This window comes from Taudactylus pleione, unplaced genomic scaffold (genome assembly GCF_031769625.1).
Source record: "Taudactylus pleione unplaced genomic scaffold, aTauple2 ptg000372l, whole genome shotgun sequence".
Lineage (NCBI taxonomy): Eukaryota > Metazoa > Chordata > Amphibia > Anura > Myobatrachidae > Taudactylus > Taudactylus pleione.
In genome coordinates, this window is record NW_028284773.1 from 6,854,186 (window position 1) to 6,875,651 (window position 21,466).

Below are 21,466 nucleotides of genomic sequence, written 5' to 3' on the forward strand. Positions count from 1 at the left end.
TAGAATCTAAGGGTGTCCGCCAGTGCTATGTGTGTGTCTCACATTTCTGACACTGTAATCCCAGAGAACCCTCCCTTAACCATTTTTGAACCCTCTGCAAATGTGTCGAGTAGTGGTAAAAGTAATAATGATTTAGACATAGAAATTGAGGATGCTACTTTTGAAGTGCAAAAGGAATGATGAGGATAATTGTGTATCTGATCTGACACTAATTAGGATGTTGATGATGAATGTGTTGCACAAGAATAAGTTGATAAAATTCAGAAGGATGATTTTATTTGTGTCAAAGTAAGTCAGCCACCAGTGGCAGTAGTTCTTGCCAGTGACAAGAAGGACATTGTCATATCGGGGCATAGAACAAAAAAGTTACCTCTTCCATCTGTAGCATTTCTGAAGCCAAAGTAAGTAGAGGTCAATCTATGCACCTCCTCCCTGTTATGCCATCATGCAAATTATTTATCAAATATGTGAAATAATAATAAGCAGTCCAGCATCCGGTAACAGTAGCATGGATAGGTCCCAGCATGTCCAATATCCACCACCAACACCTTCATAATCAACCTCCTCATAAATGAACAGAGGTAGTCCTGCACTCAATTTGCAAGAGCACACTGACTCCTCCCCTATCCAGGATTCCCACACATTGAACAACCATCATCTGGTTGCAGGTCCCGCTGGCTGGTGGTTGCGTCACAAAAGCCTCTGCTGCAATTGTACTGGCAGTCGGCTGACTGCACGTACACACAGCCTAATGGACAGATATGTCTGCCATCGGCTGTGCATGCAATATGTCTGTGAATGACATTGTTTAGACATATCACTGGTACACACTGGCTGATGTGCACACAATATATTGGCCAATATATCTGCCATTGTGTACCCAGATTTAGTCCTTTGTAATGTCTTTTTTTCCAGCTGACATAGATATTAAGATATGCAAAGAGCTCCTTGCGAGCAAGTTGTCAGTTCAAGTGGTACAGTACATGACACAACAATGTCTCCTGCTTCACTTTCTCCTGCAAATGTTGCTGCCAGGAAGACTGGCCTTTTTCAAGAGATCCCACTGGTGATAAAAGATGAGTCAACTCAGCGGACAGGAGTGAAACATTATCACATCTGGTCAGGCTTAAAAGAATTGCTCACATTAATTGAGGCTTCTACCTTGACTCTTTCTGATACAGTATGCATCAATAGATTGGTGGAGGATTACTTTGATGATAATGTACAAATTATCATCTCATACAGTACCTTTGAATACTGGAAGGAAAGATAGGCAATTTGGAGCCCCTTATATAAACTAGATATGGGGTACTTAAACTGCCCAGCCTCCAGTGTGTACTCAGAGTGTTTAGAACATCTGGAAACTTAGTGACCAATCAGCGTAGGAGGCTACTTCCAAAAAATGCTGAAAAACTGATGTTAATCAAAAGGAACTACAAATTCTTTGAGGAAGACCTTTGCCACCAATTACAATAAACAGAGAATGTACCTATGGATTCCAGTGGGGATGAGCTAATATTGTGGGATGATGATATTAGCAAACGTGATGAAGGTGATGCAGAGGATGTTGGCTTTGGCCAATATTAGTGAAAACAATATTGTGAGGTGGTCAAAATTGACTGGACATAATTAAATTGATGTTTAAGAACTGTAGGAACAAAAACCGCTGCATTTATCAATTTTTCAAGAAATCCAAAACCAAAATATTTGTTGGCGGTTTTACCAAAACATAATGATGTTTTAAAACCAAAATACCAGGGTCTGCGCACATCTCTACTAAGAACACAAGACGCAAACAAAAGTCAGTTTCTTCCTCACTCAAGCCCTCAATGCTGACATTAACCTCTCTTTCCACCATAGTTTTCTCACTGTCATCTATTGAGTCATAGTGGAGACAGAGGGCCTGATTCATACCCGCTCGCGAGCACACAGCACTCGCAAGTGGGTCGATGGTCCCTCACTGCGCATGCGCGAGACCCGGCCAGTAAATAATTCCAATAATAATATTTTTTGGACAGTGAATGGGAAGAATGCAGAAGAAATCACCAGTGATGTCAGTGGAGAGCTTCCTGCTCTGTTAGAGCAGGAAGCTCTCTGGGGCTTGCGACGGACGAGACCCTAACAAGGTTCTTGTTGCAAGCCCGAATGGTCGTGACCATCGCGACCATCACCTGGCCGCTCGCAAAAGCTGTGGGTGTTCACCCACAGCTTAGCGAGTGGCCAGGAGGCCGCAACAACAACAACAAAAAACCGCCCTGATTCAGAGCGAGCGCTCGTCAAGAGCATCCGGCTCTGAATCAGGCCCAGAGTACATGGTGCCAAACAGTACTAACCCTCACTAACCACAGACTGTTCAAAAATAACCCAGCATCAAGAGATGCCTTTCGAAACTTCTCTGTAAAGCAATACTACCCATACATGCCAACCTTTTGGCTACCTCCAGCCAACCTGGCTGCCGAGAGGTGGTGGCAGGTGTTGGGTTGGCGATGGGGGGGAGGGTCTGTGGGCATGACAACGCAATTGTGTCATTGTAGCCCAGCCCTCCACTATGCAATGTTGAGATTACCAGCATTGTGGAGAGACACGATGACGCGATTCAAAGCGAATTGCGTCATCGGCTGACTGTGCCGCCCACTTCACTAATTATATTATACACAATTTTAACAATAGTAAACATTTAATAAACTTTTTAGGATAATACTGACCACATCCAAATATTATCCTCATTTCTCCATTTCAAACACATACACACAAAGCCTTTTTCATGGCACGGGTATTAAAAATGACAGTCTTTTGCAAAATTATATTGAAAAAAGTTATTTAAGTAATGGTTGTTTTAATTATTTTCTTATTGACATTTTGTTTAGGGGAAGACATGCTGCTCCTATGCGAAGTTAATTTCCCGAATGTAAATAATTCCAATAATAATATTTTTTGGACAGTGAATGGGAAGAATGCAGAAGGAATTACTGTCCCCAGAGTAAATGTTAGTACAAGGTAATACAGATATATTGGTCTCACAGTTGGGTCGGTTTGCTAGACTTGTGTGCTTCGATCATTTTATTTTTTGTAGTAGCCAAGTACAATATTTCTGATTTGTAAAGGCTAACCTTATTAATTCCACTTCCTATATATGTCAATATAGACTGAACATTTTTGTGCTTCGCTGATAAAATTTATCTTTGTATAAACAGTGCTCTACGTAGTGATCAGTATGTATGCATTTTTGTTCTATAAAACACTTTTGTTGATGTATAGGTTCATTTTGCATTAAATCAACACAATTTTCCAAAAATTCTACATTACATTCTCTAATTTCAATTAAATTTGGTATAATAAATCCTACTATGGGTGTAAAAAAAGAACAAATCTTAGCCTGATAAGTACACTGGTTTTGAAGTTATATGCCTTTAAAACTGCAAATTCGTAATGAACAATTTGCTTGTAATAGTATTTTAATTGCTTTTGCAGTTCCCCTAATTGAGCTAGAGAGTTTGGCAAGGTCTCATTTTAAACCTCTTTTTATGGACTTTCATATGATATATAACACAGCAGTATGTTTCAATAAAAATAAAACATGTAAAATGTTTAAATCAAAATTTTGATTTTTGGCAAAAAGCCATATATTTAAATTTTTTTAAAAACTCTCAAATTGTTAATAAATGCCCAAAGTTTTATTTTGGATCATAATGGTATCACTTGCTATAAGAGCTTTCATTTTTGAGTGATTCATGAAAATTGTATTTATTGAGGAACTACACATCAGAGAAAATCAACAAAACAATATTTTTTTTCAGTTCACTTCATTATAGGAATGCACGTTCCACTTCAGGTGTGTTTGGGGACAAGATTCTACTGACAGCGCCTGCTCCCACTTTTGCGCAGGTGCATAAACTTAAGTGGAAAGATACTCCATGTGGAAAGACACTGCAATTATGTTGAATATGCCCACATTTTACATTTCCCTGGACCATTACAAGTGGTCCAGTGATAGGTGAGGTTTGGGTAGGCTTGAATTAGTGAAGAAAAGAAGCCTCAGTCACCCGGCCAGGCAGAGAAGAGAAGGCACAGCCCATGGGGCTGCTGCTAATCTCCACAGGTCAGAGGAGCATATGATGTGCTCCTGCAATTAGAGCTCAGCACATGCTCCTTTCACCCCTCAGCAGAGTCTCATGGGAATGATTTCCCAGTAGTGCATTGCCCCAGTAACTGCCGGACCCCAGTAACCCTCCAGCCACCTGCAGCCGCTGCCGGGACAGTCAAAACAGTCATGATGACTAAGCAGCTGCATTGCACTCTGGTAAAGCCACCAGCGCTGTTGCCATAGTCGCGTAGAACCCATAGAGGGTATGTAACTGCTGTCTATGAAAACAAATGGTGGCTCACATTTATTCTGGAGAAAGATGACAACATCGATGAAGTGTATATGACATTCCTCCACCCAGCTGGTCCTTCACCATCTTTTTCATACCAAGGGAAGTCAGATGTTTTATGGATTCCTGTGGTAGATATTCTGTGTAAGGTGAATCCATTAACTCCAACAGGTCGAATGTACACCCTTTCTGAAATGGAAATACTAAAAACAAATGAAACCTTCAGCCAGCTCCAACCCATCAAGTAGCACCAAATGTTAATGATCTGTAGTATGCTTTCTTAAAGTATGTGAAAGACATAAAATTATCATAAAAGTTTAAAATATTTTAGTATTAACATACTGTGTCATTGTACATAATATACATCAGGGGGATAGTTTAAGGAAATAAATTAAAAGTAAAGAACAGCCCTAGAATGTTCTCCTTCATTATTTTAACAAACAGTCCAAAGTGAAAACCTCATGTAGCAGATGATCCCAAAATGAATATTTGGGGATTTATTAACAACTGTATGAACACTTCTTGAGAGCTTTTTCAAAAATTAAAAAATATGACTTTGAGAAAAAAAAATGTATTTAATTTTTTTTTTATTATTAAAACATGCTGCTTTGTTATATAGAATATGGAAGCCCACAAAAAGATGTTTAAAATGAGACCTTATCCAACTCTCTAGCTCAATTAGGTGAGATGGAAAAGCAATTTAAACTACTATTAATAGCACATTTTTCATTAAATATGGAAGCTTTAAAGGCATATAACTTCAAAACCAGTATACATATCAGCCTAAGATTTTTAATTTATCTTCACACCAAAGGAATCAAGTAATGTACCAAATTTCATTACACTTGAAACGGTCAGGTTGAAACCCTATGTTGATTTGGTGTGGAATTACCCTATACACTGTATTTGTGTTTCAATGAACTGTAAAATAAAAATGGTTTGGCGCACAAAACTTTCCATCTAGTTTGCTTTGCTATTTGTTTTTTTTTTTAAATGTTCTTGGAGGCAACTGAGGACAAACACTGATATTTCAACCATTTACATACCCTCTGAGTGAACTTGTTGGTAAACTAGCGTGTAAGCATGAGTTTGTGCTTCACTGTCTACATTATTGCACATTAAAGCAACAAGTGAATACTGTGTTTTTTCAATTTCTTTTCTAGCATTACAGTTGATAGTACCAGACTTGGAGCCAAGACCATAATAAAGAATCTACAAATTAAAAATATCACTCCAGATGAACTCAAGCACAACTATACCTGCTCTGCAAAAAACCGTTTGGGTGCAGTCTCCAGGCAAGCACTTGTCAAAGAGAAAGGTGACCAGACAGCACACACAGATTTGTTATTTTTTTTGTTTTCTCTATAAATCCGATGTCTTTTCTTCCTGTTTGAGGAAATGTGTAACTCAATATAATATTGAAAAAAGAAATAAATGAAAAAAGAAATTTTAAAGAACAAAAAAGGAAACCTAAACCTACAGTAGGGCCAGATTCAGTTAACCACAGTAATTAACTGCAGTAGGGCCAGATTCAGTTAACCATAGTAATTAACTGCAGGCTGCACTCAATGTGGATCTCTGTTCGACCTGAGGGAGGTAACATACGTGGTAAGTGCCCTTATCGTGGGTACCATGAACGTGTTAACCCATAGCTGCGGGTACTTATCCTGGAACCTATTGGTTAACAAACGCTATCCGCAATTTTACCACGCGAGCAAAAGGGATTGTCATTGAATAGCCCAAGACTGCCACCCTTTTCCTCATGCTGTAAATTACAGTGGCTAATTGAATCTGGCACGCAATGTCTCAAAATAAAGGAGAGAAAATCTGAAACTGCAAAATGCATACAGGTGTGGGCTAGACAAATGGAAAATGTTAATTATGGAAAATAGGGAAAAAAAATTGTGGGTCAATTCTGCAACTAGATAATTTAATTTTTATTCAGATGTTTTTGTGGGTCAGGCACTCTTGTCAATATTAAGCATAAATTGAAAGCATTCCCATGTAGGTTTTCTGCAGAACACACATTTTTATTTGCTGAAAACAGGCTAATATTATAACCGCTTTCTTTTTGCTTTTGTCCATGTACTGTATGTTCTTGACACATTTTGATAATTTAACACAATATATTTTGATAATTTAACACAATATATACAATATAAACTTCATAGCAAAAATGAATCTAGTCAAGTGTGTGGTTATTAAAAAAAATGATATGTGTGCGTGTGTATGTATGTGTGTATATATATATATATATATATATCTATATATCTCCAAGAAAGAAACGGCACTCAGAGAATTTACAGAACAAAAACATATATTGTCAGGTCTACGACCGTTTCTGGGCCGAAGCCCTGTCTTCAGACCCAGACGCCGCCCGCGGTGTGAGCACATCCGCAGTGGGACGCTGCAATGTGATGTCACCTCCCCCGGCGCCGGCTCCTGGTGGTTTGGCACATGCGTGAGTGTTCTTTCTTAATATATATATATATATATATTTATTAGTGTTTCGGTGTACTATGTTGGTCCCTGAGGAAAATCTCTAATAAAGGATATTGAAATTTTGGCAGTACCATTGCCTTAGAGTTGATTCTGTTTATATAAGCTGGAGCCCTATGAGTGCCGCCGTTTTACATGTATGATACTATACGGTGAGAAATCCCTGGGGAGGACACCAAGGCAAGGGAAATTTATGGACTTATGTGGAGTGCCATTTGTCATATATATATATATATATATATATATATATATATTTATATATACAGTCAGGTGCATAAATATTGGGACATTGACAGAATTTCCTATTTTGGCCTCTATTCACCACCACAATAATTTTGAAATGACACAAACAAGATGTGCTTTAACTGCAGACTTTCAGATTTAATTTGAGGGTAATTACATCCAAATCAAGTGAACGGTGTAGGAATTACAATGGTTTCTATATGTGCCTCCCACTTTTTAAGGGGCCAAAAGTAATGGGACAAACTAAACAATCCTAAATCTAACTTTCACTTTTTAATACTTTGTTGCAAATCCTTTGCAAGCAATTACAGCCTGAAGTCTGGAATGCATAGACATCACCAGACGCTGGGTTTCATCCCTGGTGATGCTCTGCCAGGCCTCTACTGCAAATGTCTTCAGTTCCTGCTTGTTCTTGGGGCATTTTCCCTTCAGTTTTGTCTTCATCAAGTGAAATGCATGCTCAGTCGGATTCAGGTCAAGGGATTGACTTGGCCATTATATAACATTCCACTTTTTAGCCTTAAAAAACTCTTTGGTTGCTTTTGCAGTATGCTTCGGGTCATTGTCCATCTGCACTGTGAAGCGCCGTCCAATGAGTTCTGAAGCATTTGACTGAATATGAGCATATAATATTGCCCGAAACACTTCAGAATTCATTCTGCTGCTTTTGTCAGCAGTCACATCATCAATAAATACAAGGGAACCAGTTCCATTGGCAGCCATACATGCCCACGCCATGACACTACCACCACCATGCTTCACTGATGAGGTGGTATGTTTTGGATCATGAGCAGTTCCTTTCCTTCTCCATACTCTTCTCTTCCCATAACTCTGGTACAAGTTGATCTTTGTCTCATCTGTCAATAGGATGTTGTTCCAGAACTGTAATGGCTTTTTTAGATGTTGTTTGGCAAACTCTAATCTGGGCTTCCTGTTTTTGAGGCTCACCAATGGTTTGCATCTTGTGGTGAACCCTCTATATTCACTCTTGTGAAGTCTTCTCTTGATTGTTGACTTTGACACATATACACCTACCTCCTGGAGAGTGTTCTTGATTTGGCCAACTGTTGTGAAGGGGTTTTTCTTCACCAGGGAAATAATTCTTCTGTCATCCACCTCAGTTGATTTCCGTGGTCTTCCGGGTCTTTTGGTGTTGCTGAGCTCTACAGTGCGTTCTTTCTTTTAAGAATGTTCCAAACAGTTGATCTGGCCACACCTAATGTTTTTGCTATCTCTCTGATGGGTTTGTTTTGATTTTTCAGCCTAATGATGGCTTGCTTCACTGATAGTGACAGCTCTTTGGATCTCATATTGAGAGTCGACAGCAACTGATTCCAAATGCAAATGTCACCTAGAATCAACTCCAGACCTTTTACCTGCTTAATTGATAATGAAATAACGAGGGAATAGCCCACACCTGTCCATGAAATAGCTTTTGAGTTGAAAGCCCCATTACTTTTGGCCCCTTAAAAAGTGGGAGGCACATATAGAAACAGTTGTAATTCCTACACCGTTCACCTGATTTGGATGTAATTACCCTCAAATTAAATCTGAAAGTCTGCAGTTAAAGCACATCTTGTTTGTTTCATTTCAAAGCCATTGTGGTGGTGAATAGAGGCCAAAATATGAAAATTCTGTCAATGTCCCAATATTTATGCACCTGACTATATATATATATATACATATACACACATATATATACACACACAATCACAGATGGCCTGGCACTCCCAATAACACACGAAAAGTATCTGCTGCCGGTGCCCTCACAGATTCCTAGAATACAAATAGCCAAGGTGCGGCACTCGCGGCATAACTTCAATAAATAATCGATGCGTGACGTTTAGTGTTCAACGTTTCAGTTCTTTACTGAAATTTTATCAAGATAACAAATATGCATAACAAACATACCTTTATACATGAAAAGCACCACGTGTAAAGCTGGGGCTGGGACCACTCACCCGTCTGGCGGCACCAAAAGATGACGTCATGACGCACAAGCGTCTAGGCTCGGCATCCCTCAATCGTGTCACCATCACCATAACTACCATATAAACAAAGACAAAGTCTAAAATCAATCGGCACAGATATAGAGCAACTTACAGATAACACAGACGGGATCAATCATACTAATAATTTCATTCACTATAGGACATAATTTGCCAATACCCAATAATTATTAGTATGATTGATCCCGTCTGTGTTATCTGTAAGTTGCTCTATATCTGTGCCGATTGATTTTAGACTTTGTCTTTGTTTATATGGTAGTTATGGTGATGGTGACACGATTGAGGGAGGCCGAGCCTAGACGCTTGTGCGTCATGACGTCATCTTTTGGTGCCACCAGACGGGTGAGTGGTCCCGGCTCCCGGCTTTACACGTGGTGCTTTTCATGTATAAAGGTATGTTTGTTATGCATATTTCTTATCTTGATAAAAGTTTGGTGTATATATATATATATATATATATATATATATATATATACACACACAGTACTGTGCAAATGCTTTAGGCAGGTGTGGAAAAAATGCTGCAAAGTAAGAATGGTTTAAAGGAATAGAAGTGTTAATAGTTTATATTCATCATTTAACAAAATGCAAAGTGAATGAACAGAAGAGAAATCTAAATCAATTCAATATTTGGTGTGACCACCCTTTGAAAACAGCATCAATTCTTCTAGGTTCACTTGCACACAATTTTTAAAGGAACTCGGCATGAAGGTTGTTCCAAACATCTTGGAGAAATAACCACAGATATTCTGTGGATATAGGTTTGCTCAAATCCTTCTGTCTCTTTATGTAATGATGATGTTGAGATTAGGGCTCTGTGGGGGCCGTATCATCACTTCCAGGACGCCTTGTTCTTATTTATACTGAAGATAGTTCTTAATGACATTGGCTGTATGTTTGGGGTAGTTATCCTGCTGCAGAATAAATTTGGAGTCAATCAGACGCATCCCTTATGATATTGCATGATGGATAAGTACCTGCCTGTATTTATCAGCATTGATGACACCATTAATCTTTACCAAATCCCCAGTTCCATTTGCTGAAATGCAGCCACAAACTTGCAAGGAGCATCCACCATGCTTCACTGTTGTCTGCAGACACTCATTATTGTACCACTCTCCAGCCCTTCGGCGAACAAACTGCCTTCTGTTACAGCCAAATATTTAAAATTTTGATCCATCAGTCCAGAGCACCTGCTGCCATTTTTCTGCACTGCAGTTCCTATGTTTTCCTGCATAGTTGAGTCGCTTGGCCTTGTTTCCACGTCAAAGGTATGGTCAGACTTCTCTAAATAGTAGATGGGTGTACCTGGGTCCCACTGGTTTCTTCCAGTTCTGAGCTGATGGCGTTGCTTGATATCTTCCGATTTTGAAGGGAATCATGATGTGTCTTGGCCGACCACTGCATCTACGGTCCTCAACATTACCCATTTCTTAGTGCTTCTTCAGAAGAGCTTGAACAGCACATCTTGAAACCCCAGTCTACTTTAAATCTTTGCCTGGGAGAGACCTTGTCATGGTGTATGATCTGTGACATGAAAGGGTCTTACACAACCTCACCTTTGTAGTATTGTTTGGCTGTTCCTCACCCAGTTTTAAGCCTCCTACACATCTGTTTCTATTTCAGTTAATGACTGTGTTTCAACCTACATATGAAAATGATGGTCATTATCACCTGTTTGGTATGAATGGTTAATCATACGCCTGACTATAATCCTACAAAATCCCTGACTTTGTGCAAGTGTACCTAGAAGAATTGATGCTATTTTGAAGGCAAAGGGTAGTCACACCAAATATTTATTTGATTTAGATTTCTCTTCTGTTCATTCACTTTGCATCTTGTTGTTTGACAAAAATAAACTATTAACACTTCTATTTTTGAAAGCATTCTCACTTTGCAGCGTTTTTTCCACACCTGCCCAAAACTTGTGTGTATATGTGTATATTGTGATATGATCGGGGTAGGGGTCCCTCTCCTGGGGTAGCTGGACACCTCCTTACACACAGCAGCCAGGAAACAGCACTAGTCGTGGCTTTTCGTGCAAGCTGGTCGGCACCATTTTTTATTGTGACACCAATAACACTGCACAACAATGAATATGTTTCCGATGTGAAAATAGTTACTTCTAATGGATTTCAGAATGCAAAGAATGAATATGACATTTAAAACTCTGTTAGCTCTGAGTTCCGAGATATAGCCCATTTATGACGATGTAGGGGTATTCCTAGTGAAGTTGGCAGAATGGAGAGAATCTTACCAGCAATCTGCGTTCCGCGCAGAGGGGGCAGGGCCTAATGACCCAATTAAATTAGTTATTTGTCCCCTCCCCTATTCAAATATATGCGATTCACGGGATTACCCACACAAGATAACTGTGGTGCACTGAGAGACAAGCATAGTGAGTGATTCCACCAAAACATTTCAGCAATGGAACAAAGATATCAGGGTAGGTGAATCACTACTGTTGGACAGTGACAAGAGATGCCCCAGAAGAGGAGTACAAGTGACAAGCAAAGAGAAAGCACCCCCATGAGTAGGCCACTATATTAGATAGTACTTTCGTATGCTGTATGTTTGTTTCGTTTGCTGTATGTTTGTTTCATTTTGTGTTCTTATTTGTGATTGATTGGATTAAAACCAGTTATTTATTTTCTATCAAGAAAATAGATTATTTTAAAATAGCTTTTCACTATGACTATATTACTAATGTACATACAGTATAGTGCAAGTAGTGTAGCTCAAAAAATAGAGCTAGTAAAAACATTCTGAAATCATTTTAGTTTTTCTTGACCTCAAATTAGTAATGCATGACTATTTTTAGAAAGGAAACAAATTAAAAGTATTAATTTGTTGTACAGTGTAATCAAACAAAACATAAAAATAAACCCTAGCACGTCTGGGCTCTAACTAGACAGGTAACTCCCTCTCTACATGTGGCAGGACCTACTGCCTTACCACAAACATAGTACATACCAATGTCACAGTGTCTCAGAACAAAACCTCAGTGTCTGTTCTCCCCAGGGTGTGTGAGACACTGCACCAAGACACTACACAGCTCTTATGAGCCACTTCCAGGTGTAATCACTCATTAGCCTGCTCTCAGGCTGAAAGGCCTAACACCTGAAATGGCCCTGTGGATGGAGCCCTCGCTTCTCTCTCACATGCACACCCCCAGGATCCATTCTCCGGCTTTTACCAAAAGCCGACACTCAGATCTGCTTGTAAAACAGACTCTTCCTGGGGGTTAAAACACATATTACAGGAATCTGGGACACAAATACACGCCAACCCTAACTTCTCCAGTGCTTCTATCACAATATATATATATATATATATAAATATATATATAGTATATATAATATATAACAAATAAAAGGTACTCATCAATAGCAGCAAAAAAATGGAGATATTTATTCTGACTTACAAAAATTCATACTTAGTCAACGTTTCGGTCCCATTGTGGACTTTCATCTGGACAGCCACATAGTATGCAAACCAGTCAACTCCTCAACCCAGAATGAACAACCCAGTGCCCAGAGCTGACTTACATAGCAGTTAATCACCCCTAAGACACACCGTTCAAGATTTGAGAAACCTCCCACTTAGAAACCAGAGCGAGTCCAAATCAAGACCAACACATGGTTAATATAGCGATTATACATCCTAATCAATATTAAGCTCGTAAAAAAGTAGCAAAACCTGTCTTAATTTACATTTTAAAAACTTGATACCAATGTTTCAATGCTCTATTCATGCATTTTCTGGTGTGTGTGTGTATATATTTATATATATTTATATATATATTGTATGTCTGGCCGAAACTGCACTCGGTACTTGTAATAGGAGTTGCACAAGTCCAGAGGTAGTTAATGTAAACACACTCATCTCTTACCCAAGGGTAAAGTGAAAGACCGGCACTCGCTTTCAGTTCCAAAAAGGCTTCCAAACTGCACCTAACATCACGCCAGTCTGTATGTTTGCCATGCTTTTGGAATAAAGCCTTTTTGGAACTGAATGTGAGTGTATATACATACACACACACACACTGCCCTAGAGCCCGAATTTAACTGGCGACTTTCCACCTACTGCAGCAAAACAGAATGTGCTCTTCCCACCTCCTACACATTGGCGGTTCTCCCGGAGACAATGGAGTCATTTGCCGCCGGGCGCCAGCCCATAAGGGGGCACCCGGCTTCATTGTCACCCGGCCGTTCTATGTCCACCTGTTGCAGGGCTGAGGAGCCGCATGGAGGAGGAGCGCTGATGATGATCGGCGATCCACCTCCATGACCTGCTGCTGCCGGAGTGCTCTATGGTTGCGGATGTCACGTAGCATGTGACCGCCGTTACCTACCTAAAGCACCATACACGCATGCAGGGGGGATTTCTGAGTAAACAGAAACCCCCCCTGCCCGCCGATCAGTAACAAGCACGCAGCCGGCAATGTGTTTGTTTTAGCAGCCTGAGAGTCAGACAGACTCTCATTAGCTGCTGTATCCACAGAGGGAGCCTTCTGGCTCTCGCAGTGGTGATGGGAGAGACGTCATGACGTTTCTCCCATAGTGCCGAGCGGGAGGACAGAGGAGTGGATGGTGGCGGGCGCAGGAACGGGGATTTAGGTAAGTAATCTGTGTGTATCTTGTGTTAGATCTGTAAGGGGCACTGCATAGGGGGGACCAACTACTGGGGGCACTACATAACGGGGCACTACATAGGGGGACACACTATATAATGGGGCACTGTATAAGGGGTACTACTGGGGGCACTGCATAGGAAGGACCACTACTGAAGGCACTGTATAAAGGGCATTACTTAGGGCACTGCATAGGAAGGGCCACTACTGAGGGCACTGTATAAAGGGCACTACTGTGGTTACTGCATAGGAGGACCACTACTTGGGGCATTGTATAAGGGGCACTACTGAAGGCACTGCATAGGGGGACCATTACTGGGGGGCACTACTGGAAGCACTGCATAGGGGAACCATTCCTGGGGTGCACTACATAGGTGGGCACTGCATAAGGGGCACTACTGGAGGCACTGCATAGGGGGGACCACTACTGGGGGACACTACATAGGCGGGCACTACTGGGGTCACTTCATAGGGGGACCACTTCTGGGGGCACTGTATAAGATGCACTACATAAGGGGCACTGTATAAGATGCAGCCCTGGGGGCACTGCATAGGGGGGACCACTACTGGGGGCACTGCATAGGGGACCACTACTGGGGGCACTGTATATGGGGCACTACTGTGGGCACTGTATAAAAGGAACTGCATAAGGGGGCGGCGGTAGCTGGGGCTGGCATAGGTGCGGCGGGGTAAATTTAAAATTGGGGGTGGTCCACCAACATTTATCTTGCCTTCGGGCACCTGGGATGAAGTTACGCCACTGTTCCCACAGCACCCAAACTCTGCATGTTCTGCTCCCCACCTTCTACATTACGCACCTACCCCCCTCCCTGTATTTATAATTAACCCTCCAATACTATAATATTCTAGCTGATGTCTTCGGCATTGCCTGGGGTAGTTTATATTCTCTTCCTCTCTTGTCTCTTCAGCCCTGTCTCTCCCCTCTCTTTCATTTCCTCTTTTTCCATCTAATTATCCCTGCATTTTTCACTACCAACATGGAAGTCAAATTCCTGTGTTACTGTATAAAGACAAAAATATCTTCTGAATCAACTGCGAGTCTTTTGAGCTGTGTTTGTACATGTTTTGGGCATATTTCCATGTCAGTCAATATAATTACAGAGATGCGATCTGATCATTATTCTAGGGTTCATGCTCTCTTGATACTATTTGACCAGTTAACCATTATCAGTCTTAATGGAAATGACTCTGATGAACTCTTGACATGCCCCTTTGCTGCAGAGCTATCTGTTCAGTGTCCCATGAGAATGCTCAGCATTCTTTTTCCCTCTTTAAATTGTCTGTTGAATAATTGACATCAACAAGAATAACAAGAAGTCACAATTAAAGGCATGGTTGATACGCTAGTGTGCCTATTAGGATTTCTTTAGACAGCCAGTCATGATTAATTTTAAATTATAAATGAGAACTTTCCCTAATCCCAATTGTAAGTATTTGAAATGAAATGTGCTAAAAATGCATCCAATTATGTTTTGTAGCTGTTGTACTCTATTATGCATATACTGTATTGACGTGTGCTGTAAAGACCATGTATACAGTACCTTTACTGATGAAATCTGTCTGTAAGAAGACAGTAGGGACATCACTGCAATTAATTTGAATGTGATTTGTAGTTTTAGTGCTGACATGAGCATCATATTAACATGGCAATGACAATGGCACATTTCTTGCAGTTGGCACCCCAAGATACATCACTGAGCTGGCATGTGGTCTAGGAGCTACCCTGTTTCTGGTGGTCTGCTTCATTGTGGTGTACCACGTTTACTGGCTGGAAATGGTGCTGTTCTACAGGGCTCACTTTGGTACAGATGAAACAATTGGAGGTAATTTATAGCTTAAAATATTATATGCTACTCATTTTCATGGTTACTATTATGGGATGTATGTTACGTGTAGACAATATTTGATATAGATATGTCACTATTATACTGATGTTTTAGACTTACACTCAATATATTTTTCTTTTTAAATAAAGTATGTATGTTCTATAAAAATACTAAATGTGATATACAGGTAAAAAGAATACACAGTAGCTTGACCAGAATCATGTCTCTGCTCTTTTGTGCAGCTTTTGGACTTTTGTATTGCTGCCATATGTTTTGTTTCTCACATTTTGTGGTTTTGGTAGATGGAAAGGAATACGATGTATATGTATCCTATGCGAGGAATGCAGAGGAAGAGGAGTTTGTTCTGGTGACACTGAGAGGGGTCCTGGAAAATGAATTTGGCTACAAGCTGTGTATATTTGACAGAGACAGTTTGCCCGGTGGAAGTAAGTAACCATTTGAATTTTCCTCATTAATGGGGCGAATTAATTGGTACATGTTGGCAGAAAATGGCTTAGCGCGGGTCAAAAACTCATGGCCATGAGATTGTGTTATTTAATTAAAAATTGTGTTAACAAGCGTCTCAATGGGAGATGACATAGATTTTAGTTTGCCACCACTGAGTTGGTGAAAAGTAGAAAAAAAAAATCTGTTTTAAGGTATAAACATTGGGACAGAACCTTTGATACACCCCTCCCAATTAATAATAATGCACTTGAAGGTGTTTGAACCAAATCTCAGGTGGCGCTCCCGACCTCCCGGAAGATTTGAAGTCTCCCAGAGCAGTACCGTGTCCACCTATGCTGCCCACTTCCCGTGTAAAGTGGGTGGTCCGGGTGGCCATTGACGCGATATGCGCTGATTTACACCATCGTAGTCACAGCCCCCGCTTTACAATGCCGGTAATCTTTGCATTGTATAGCAGAGTGTGGGCCACAATGACGTTATCACTTCATCATGCCGCCCACATATGCCGCACCATGCCACTGTGCCGACCTGGCTACCTCCTCCCAGAGGGAGCAGCCATATAGTCAGCAAGTATGCATTTAAATAGCATGATCCAATGGGCAACAACAACATGTCATTTATCAGGTGATTGATTGTAAAAAGCTCAAAAATGGGGTGAATTATGTGAGATGTATTTTGGGGTATTGTATAGGTGGAAAAGTGGTTTTTGAACTTGTAAATGGGAGTTAAGAGTCTTTTTTTTCCCAATATCTTTAGACTTTCTTAAAAACAATTAAAAATCACGTTATTCATCTGTACCCCAAAATAATCTACAGCCTTTCATATGGTAAAGAACACTTGGATACTAATTTTTACTAACTTTTTATGGGGTATGGTATATTTTATCGACAGTCATAATTTTGACACTAACCAAGTTGACATTCATCATGCCAACAATGATGAAATGTCAACATGATTAGAATGCCAACAAAATGTCCCTGGTGGGTCTACAGCGGTGTCTGGCAGTGATGTCTGGATGACTTCAAGCGGGTCCTCTTCTCCCATAGTCTAACCCTAACCTGGTTCCTGCAAATGTCGTCATTTCAACAATGTCGACATCATAACTGTCAACATTGTGAAGTCAACATTATGAATATCGATTGTCGATATTATGATTACATCCCCTTTTAAAAATCTCAAATATTTTGCTTATGGCCACTAATAGCCTTCTATACTGTTATCCATTGTTATTTGAAATTTTTTTGGGGTTCAGGATGATTTCCCTACTTTCTCATGCACTTCCCCCAGTTTGCGCACTGTAGAAGTACCGCAGGGGTGCCACGACAAGCATTTTCTAATTGTGAATAGCAGCGATCGCGGGAGTGCGCATGATGAATGTAGCCTGCGAACTGTGGGCATGATGCGGAGCGCTCGCAAGCGGGTCGATGGTGCCCTAGTGCGCATGCGCACGATGAAGGGAGCTCCGTCGTGCGCATGCGCGAGACCCGCACCAAAGGGGGCGTGCTGTTGATGGTGAGTGACAGCACGCCCCCTTTGGTGGGCGTGCCGGGGGCGTTGCTACCCAGACGGAGGAGTTCCCATTGGAACGCCTACCGTCTGGGGCCGGCCCCACTGACATCACTAGTGATGTCAGTGGGAGTGCTTTTGGCTCTGATAGAGCCAAAAGCACTCCTGGGCTTGCGGCAGCGAGACCCTACCGCAGGGTCTTGTCGCAAGCCCGATGGTCGCGATGGTCTTGACCATCGCGACCATCTTTTTGGCCGCTCACATAAGCTGTGGGTGGTCATCCACAGCTATGCGAGTGGCCAGGAGGCCGCTCCAATTTTAGGTAGGAGGGCCCTGATTCAGAGCTAGCGCTCTTGTCAGAGCGTCCGGCTCTGAATCAGGCCCTGTGTGTATAGTTGATCAGTGGTAAAATCTCAGCTTAATGTAGCTAATTGAATTAGCCCCAATATGTTGCATTTGATTTCGTGAAGTTATTATTATTAGATGTGTTGTATGAGAACAACTTCTAAGTTCCTTGTAATATACTGTAATTTATAAAAGTGAACATGTGGAAGGCAATTGGACAATCTTCAGAGTATTTGGGCACAAGAAAAACATTTTAAAATGACCTTCACAGCACCAGACACATCTATTTTTACTTTGCTGGAGGGCCCATCAAGATAATTTGGTTATTCTTTGCAAGTACTTGGTTACGTTTTCAGTACGAAACATATGTCTCGTTGCTGTGACCATCTGGTGTATTGAGTATGTATATAACACTTTTGATAATGGTCTAGACTCTAACGTGACTAGATTACAGTTGGACATGGAGATAAACAAGCATACCACGGCATGGTTTTTCTCTGTTTATAAGGTATAATAATTTGCTTTTCATGATTCATAACACAGCTAGCACTCTCCAGTCCATTATAGTGTTTCCCTGCATCCTGTTATAATTATTGCACAAAGTTTGAATCTGTTTGATATTGAACGTTTACAGTGTTTATAGGTACAAACACCATGAGGGCGATTCAATTGTTTATTAAGCCATGATAATTAATGAGCGCCCAGTTTTGCTGTTCAATTGTTCTGGGCACTCATTAATTATCGCCCTCTTCGCCCCCTATAAGACCAGGTTTAGCCGTGTAAAACGGCTAAACCCATCTAAAATTCTAGTTAGGGCGTGCTAACTGCGGTTATCGAACCCTAACCAGGGGGTTTCTCACACATTTCTGCTTGCACCCTCCTGAGTGCGTGCAGAAATGCCGGCGCCGGCGGCTATCGCACCCTGACAGAGCAACAATTGAATTGCTCTGTTGGGCATCTTAAAAAAAAAAAAAAGCCACCGGCAAAACATTTGAATTGCCCCCTATGTCTGCAGATTCCTATCTCCTGGTTATTAATATTATTATTACTATGAATCCTGGTACACTACAAGCAGAGTTGTGCAGTTTTCTGATTCACTAACATATTGCCTTTCTTTTCCCAGTCATTACAGACGAGACGCTGAGCTTCATTAAGAAAAGCCGACGTCTGCTTGTTGTGATTAGCCCCAGTTATGTCCACCAAGGTACACAGGCCCTCCTGGAGCTGAAAGCTGGCTTGGAAAACATGGCTACCCAGGGCAATATCCAGCTTGTGCTAGTTCAATTTAAGCCTATTAAGAACAGAGAGAAGGTTAAAGAATTGAAACTAGCTCAATCAGTACTCAGTGTGATTAAATGGAAAGGTGAAAAATCACATTATCCTGGGGGTAGGTTTTGGAAACAGCTCCACGTTGCGCTGCCTGTAAAGAAAACATCTTCCACAAAAGACAGTTGTAGTTTCCACATGATCTCTCAGTCCCCCATGTGCAGTATAGAATGATACTAAATTAAACATTCTATTCTTGAAAGTTAAGAGGTCCACGATATGGACTTCAGTTCCAGGTATTGCTATATTTGCAGTTGTTAGATGCTTTCTAGTGTTTGGAAAAGTAGAAGGGGTTTGGCATACAGTAGCTAAAACTTCCAGATATCACCTATCCAAATGTATTCCAGTTTGCTCAGTGAGTAAGATGGCGTATCGCCCCATTTTTGATTTTATTTGACAAGCCTGAAAGAAGCGTGCATGTTATGAAAAGGAGCAAATGGGATCTTTTTGATAAGAGAGTCCCAAGAACTTAAACATATGAACTTTGAGAGTGAAGGGAGATATGTAATATTATAAATGGATGACCTGAGGTGTGCAGTGACTATGTAAAGAAGTTTGAAGGAGCTGCAACCAAAGAATTTTAAAGTTGATTCTTTACTGTATGTTGTAACGTGCTACATGCTAAGACATTGAATAAAATAGATAGTATATTTATAAAACTGTAGAAAAGCCGTAAACTCTGTGGCCTGATAGACTACCATTAAAGGATAACTCCGGCCAAAAAAATAAATAAAATTATAGTTTGCTGAGATAAAATATATTTTTAATGACTTTCCAAGTCTGGCAATGTCTATGGTAGGTCCAAGAGTCCTACACCACATTCCTATGGGTCTAATGGTCCCATCCCATCTGGTGGGTCTAATGCTCCTACCCAACATTCCACTCTTATCTCCGCTTGGCCGGTTTGTCAAGCTGAGTTATTGTCCGCATCCCTTACCCATAGACCTGTTATTGCAGTGTTATTAAAAGGAGCACTGATGGTGAGAACTTAATATTTTAATTTGTAATTGATCTCATCAAACTTCATCCAAAACTGTTTTTCTTTGTGTCTATTGAAGTTATTTAAGTACAGTAGGCTCTGATAAATTAATGTATTTCAAATCACTATCCACTATAGTTGAGCATCACATATAATACAAATCTCTCCTGATCATACATATAATTCATGTCTTTAACAGCATGAGAGCTGCATTTTTACTGCACATTCAATGAAGCAGCACATATAATTGCTGACTAGGCAATTACAAGGAGTCTGATAGCGTATGTTAAAAATTCTCCACTTAGCTAAATCAGAGAGGTCTGGGAGGAAGATGTTCTGAGTGGTCCCACGGGACCAGCCAAACCATTTTGCATAAATGTGAAAGTGAATTAAGTAGCTCTCTCTAGGCAAGCAAATATGTAGCAAACCAGTAGCATACTTTTATACATCCACCTGTCATGCATCCCCTCAGCAAACTACTGAAATCTGCCTTTTTAATATGCTTTAAACCAGCAGGTGGCTGCCGCAGTATCGCTCGTTTATGGAGCCAACTTATTTACACCTATTCCTAGCTCAGGGATTTATATTATTGAAAGCATGTTTTCTATGAAACACTTTCTATATTTTATGTATATATCATATATAAAGCTGTACTATTCACTCTGTTGTTGCATATAGATATAGTTTCTGTGCAATATAGAACTCAACTGGACTGTAGACTTATTTATCATACCATATTAATTTCAGTGTATCAGTATTTTTAACAGTTAAGAGGTTCGAACCTGTCCTGGCTTTTGTACAGAAACTGAGCATCACAACATCAGCATCGCAAGATCTTTTTGAATTTGTTGAAACAGTCAATAGATTAAAATTTACAGCCTGATGCCATGTTGTTGATAAGAACTCTTGTTAGTTATATGTAATAAAGTTATGATTTTTTTCCTGGTTATTGTAAAACTAGCTGTCATAAGGTCATTAAGGAACACAAAACACACACTGAGGTAAAATCCTCACAAAGGTGCTAATGTGACTAACAAAATAAACGGTTATACACAAATAATTAATATAAATGAAATCCTACTTGAATCATAACATGCGATTACTGTATTGGTAGCAGCTACTAACGGATAAGAAGCTTGGCCTTATCAAGTGATTTTATATATTGTGTTCTTTTTATTTCTTATTTTTTATTTTTCATTTATTGATCTATGTATTCATATTTGTAATATTGTGATTAG

At 40.3% G+C, this 21,466-nt stretch overlaps 1 protein-coding gene across 3 annotated transcripts in view; it reads left to right on the forward strand.

Annotated features, from left to right (window-relative positions):
• Window positions 1–21,466, forward strand: part of IL1RAP (interleukin 1 receptor accessory protein) — a 299,347-nt gene that overhangs the window by 261,252 nt on the left and 16,629 nt on the right. The window contains exons 8-12 of one of the 3 annotated variants that reach the window (XM_088444804.1): window positions 2,868–2,997; window positions 5,537–5,691; window positions 15,452–15,601; window positions 15,907–16,050; window positions 19,047–19,127. In XM_088444804.1, coding sequence (XP_088300930.1) covers window positions 2,868–2,997; window positions 5,537–5,691; window positions 15,452–15,601; window positions 15,907–16,050; window positions 19,047–19,127 — 660 coding nt within the window. Of the gene's footprint in view, window positions 1–2,867; window positions 2,998–5,536; window positions 5,692–15,451; window positions 15,602–15,906; window positions 16,051–19,046; window positions 21,186–21,466 lie in introns of those variants that run through there. The other 2 variants (XM_088444806.1, XM_088444805.1) reach the window with 2 other exon arrangements.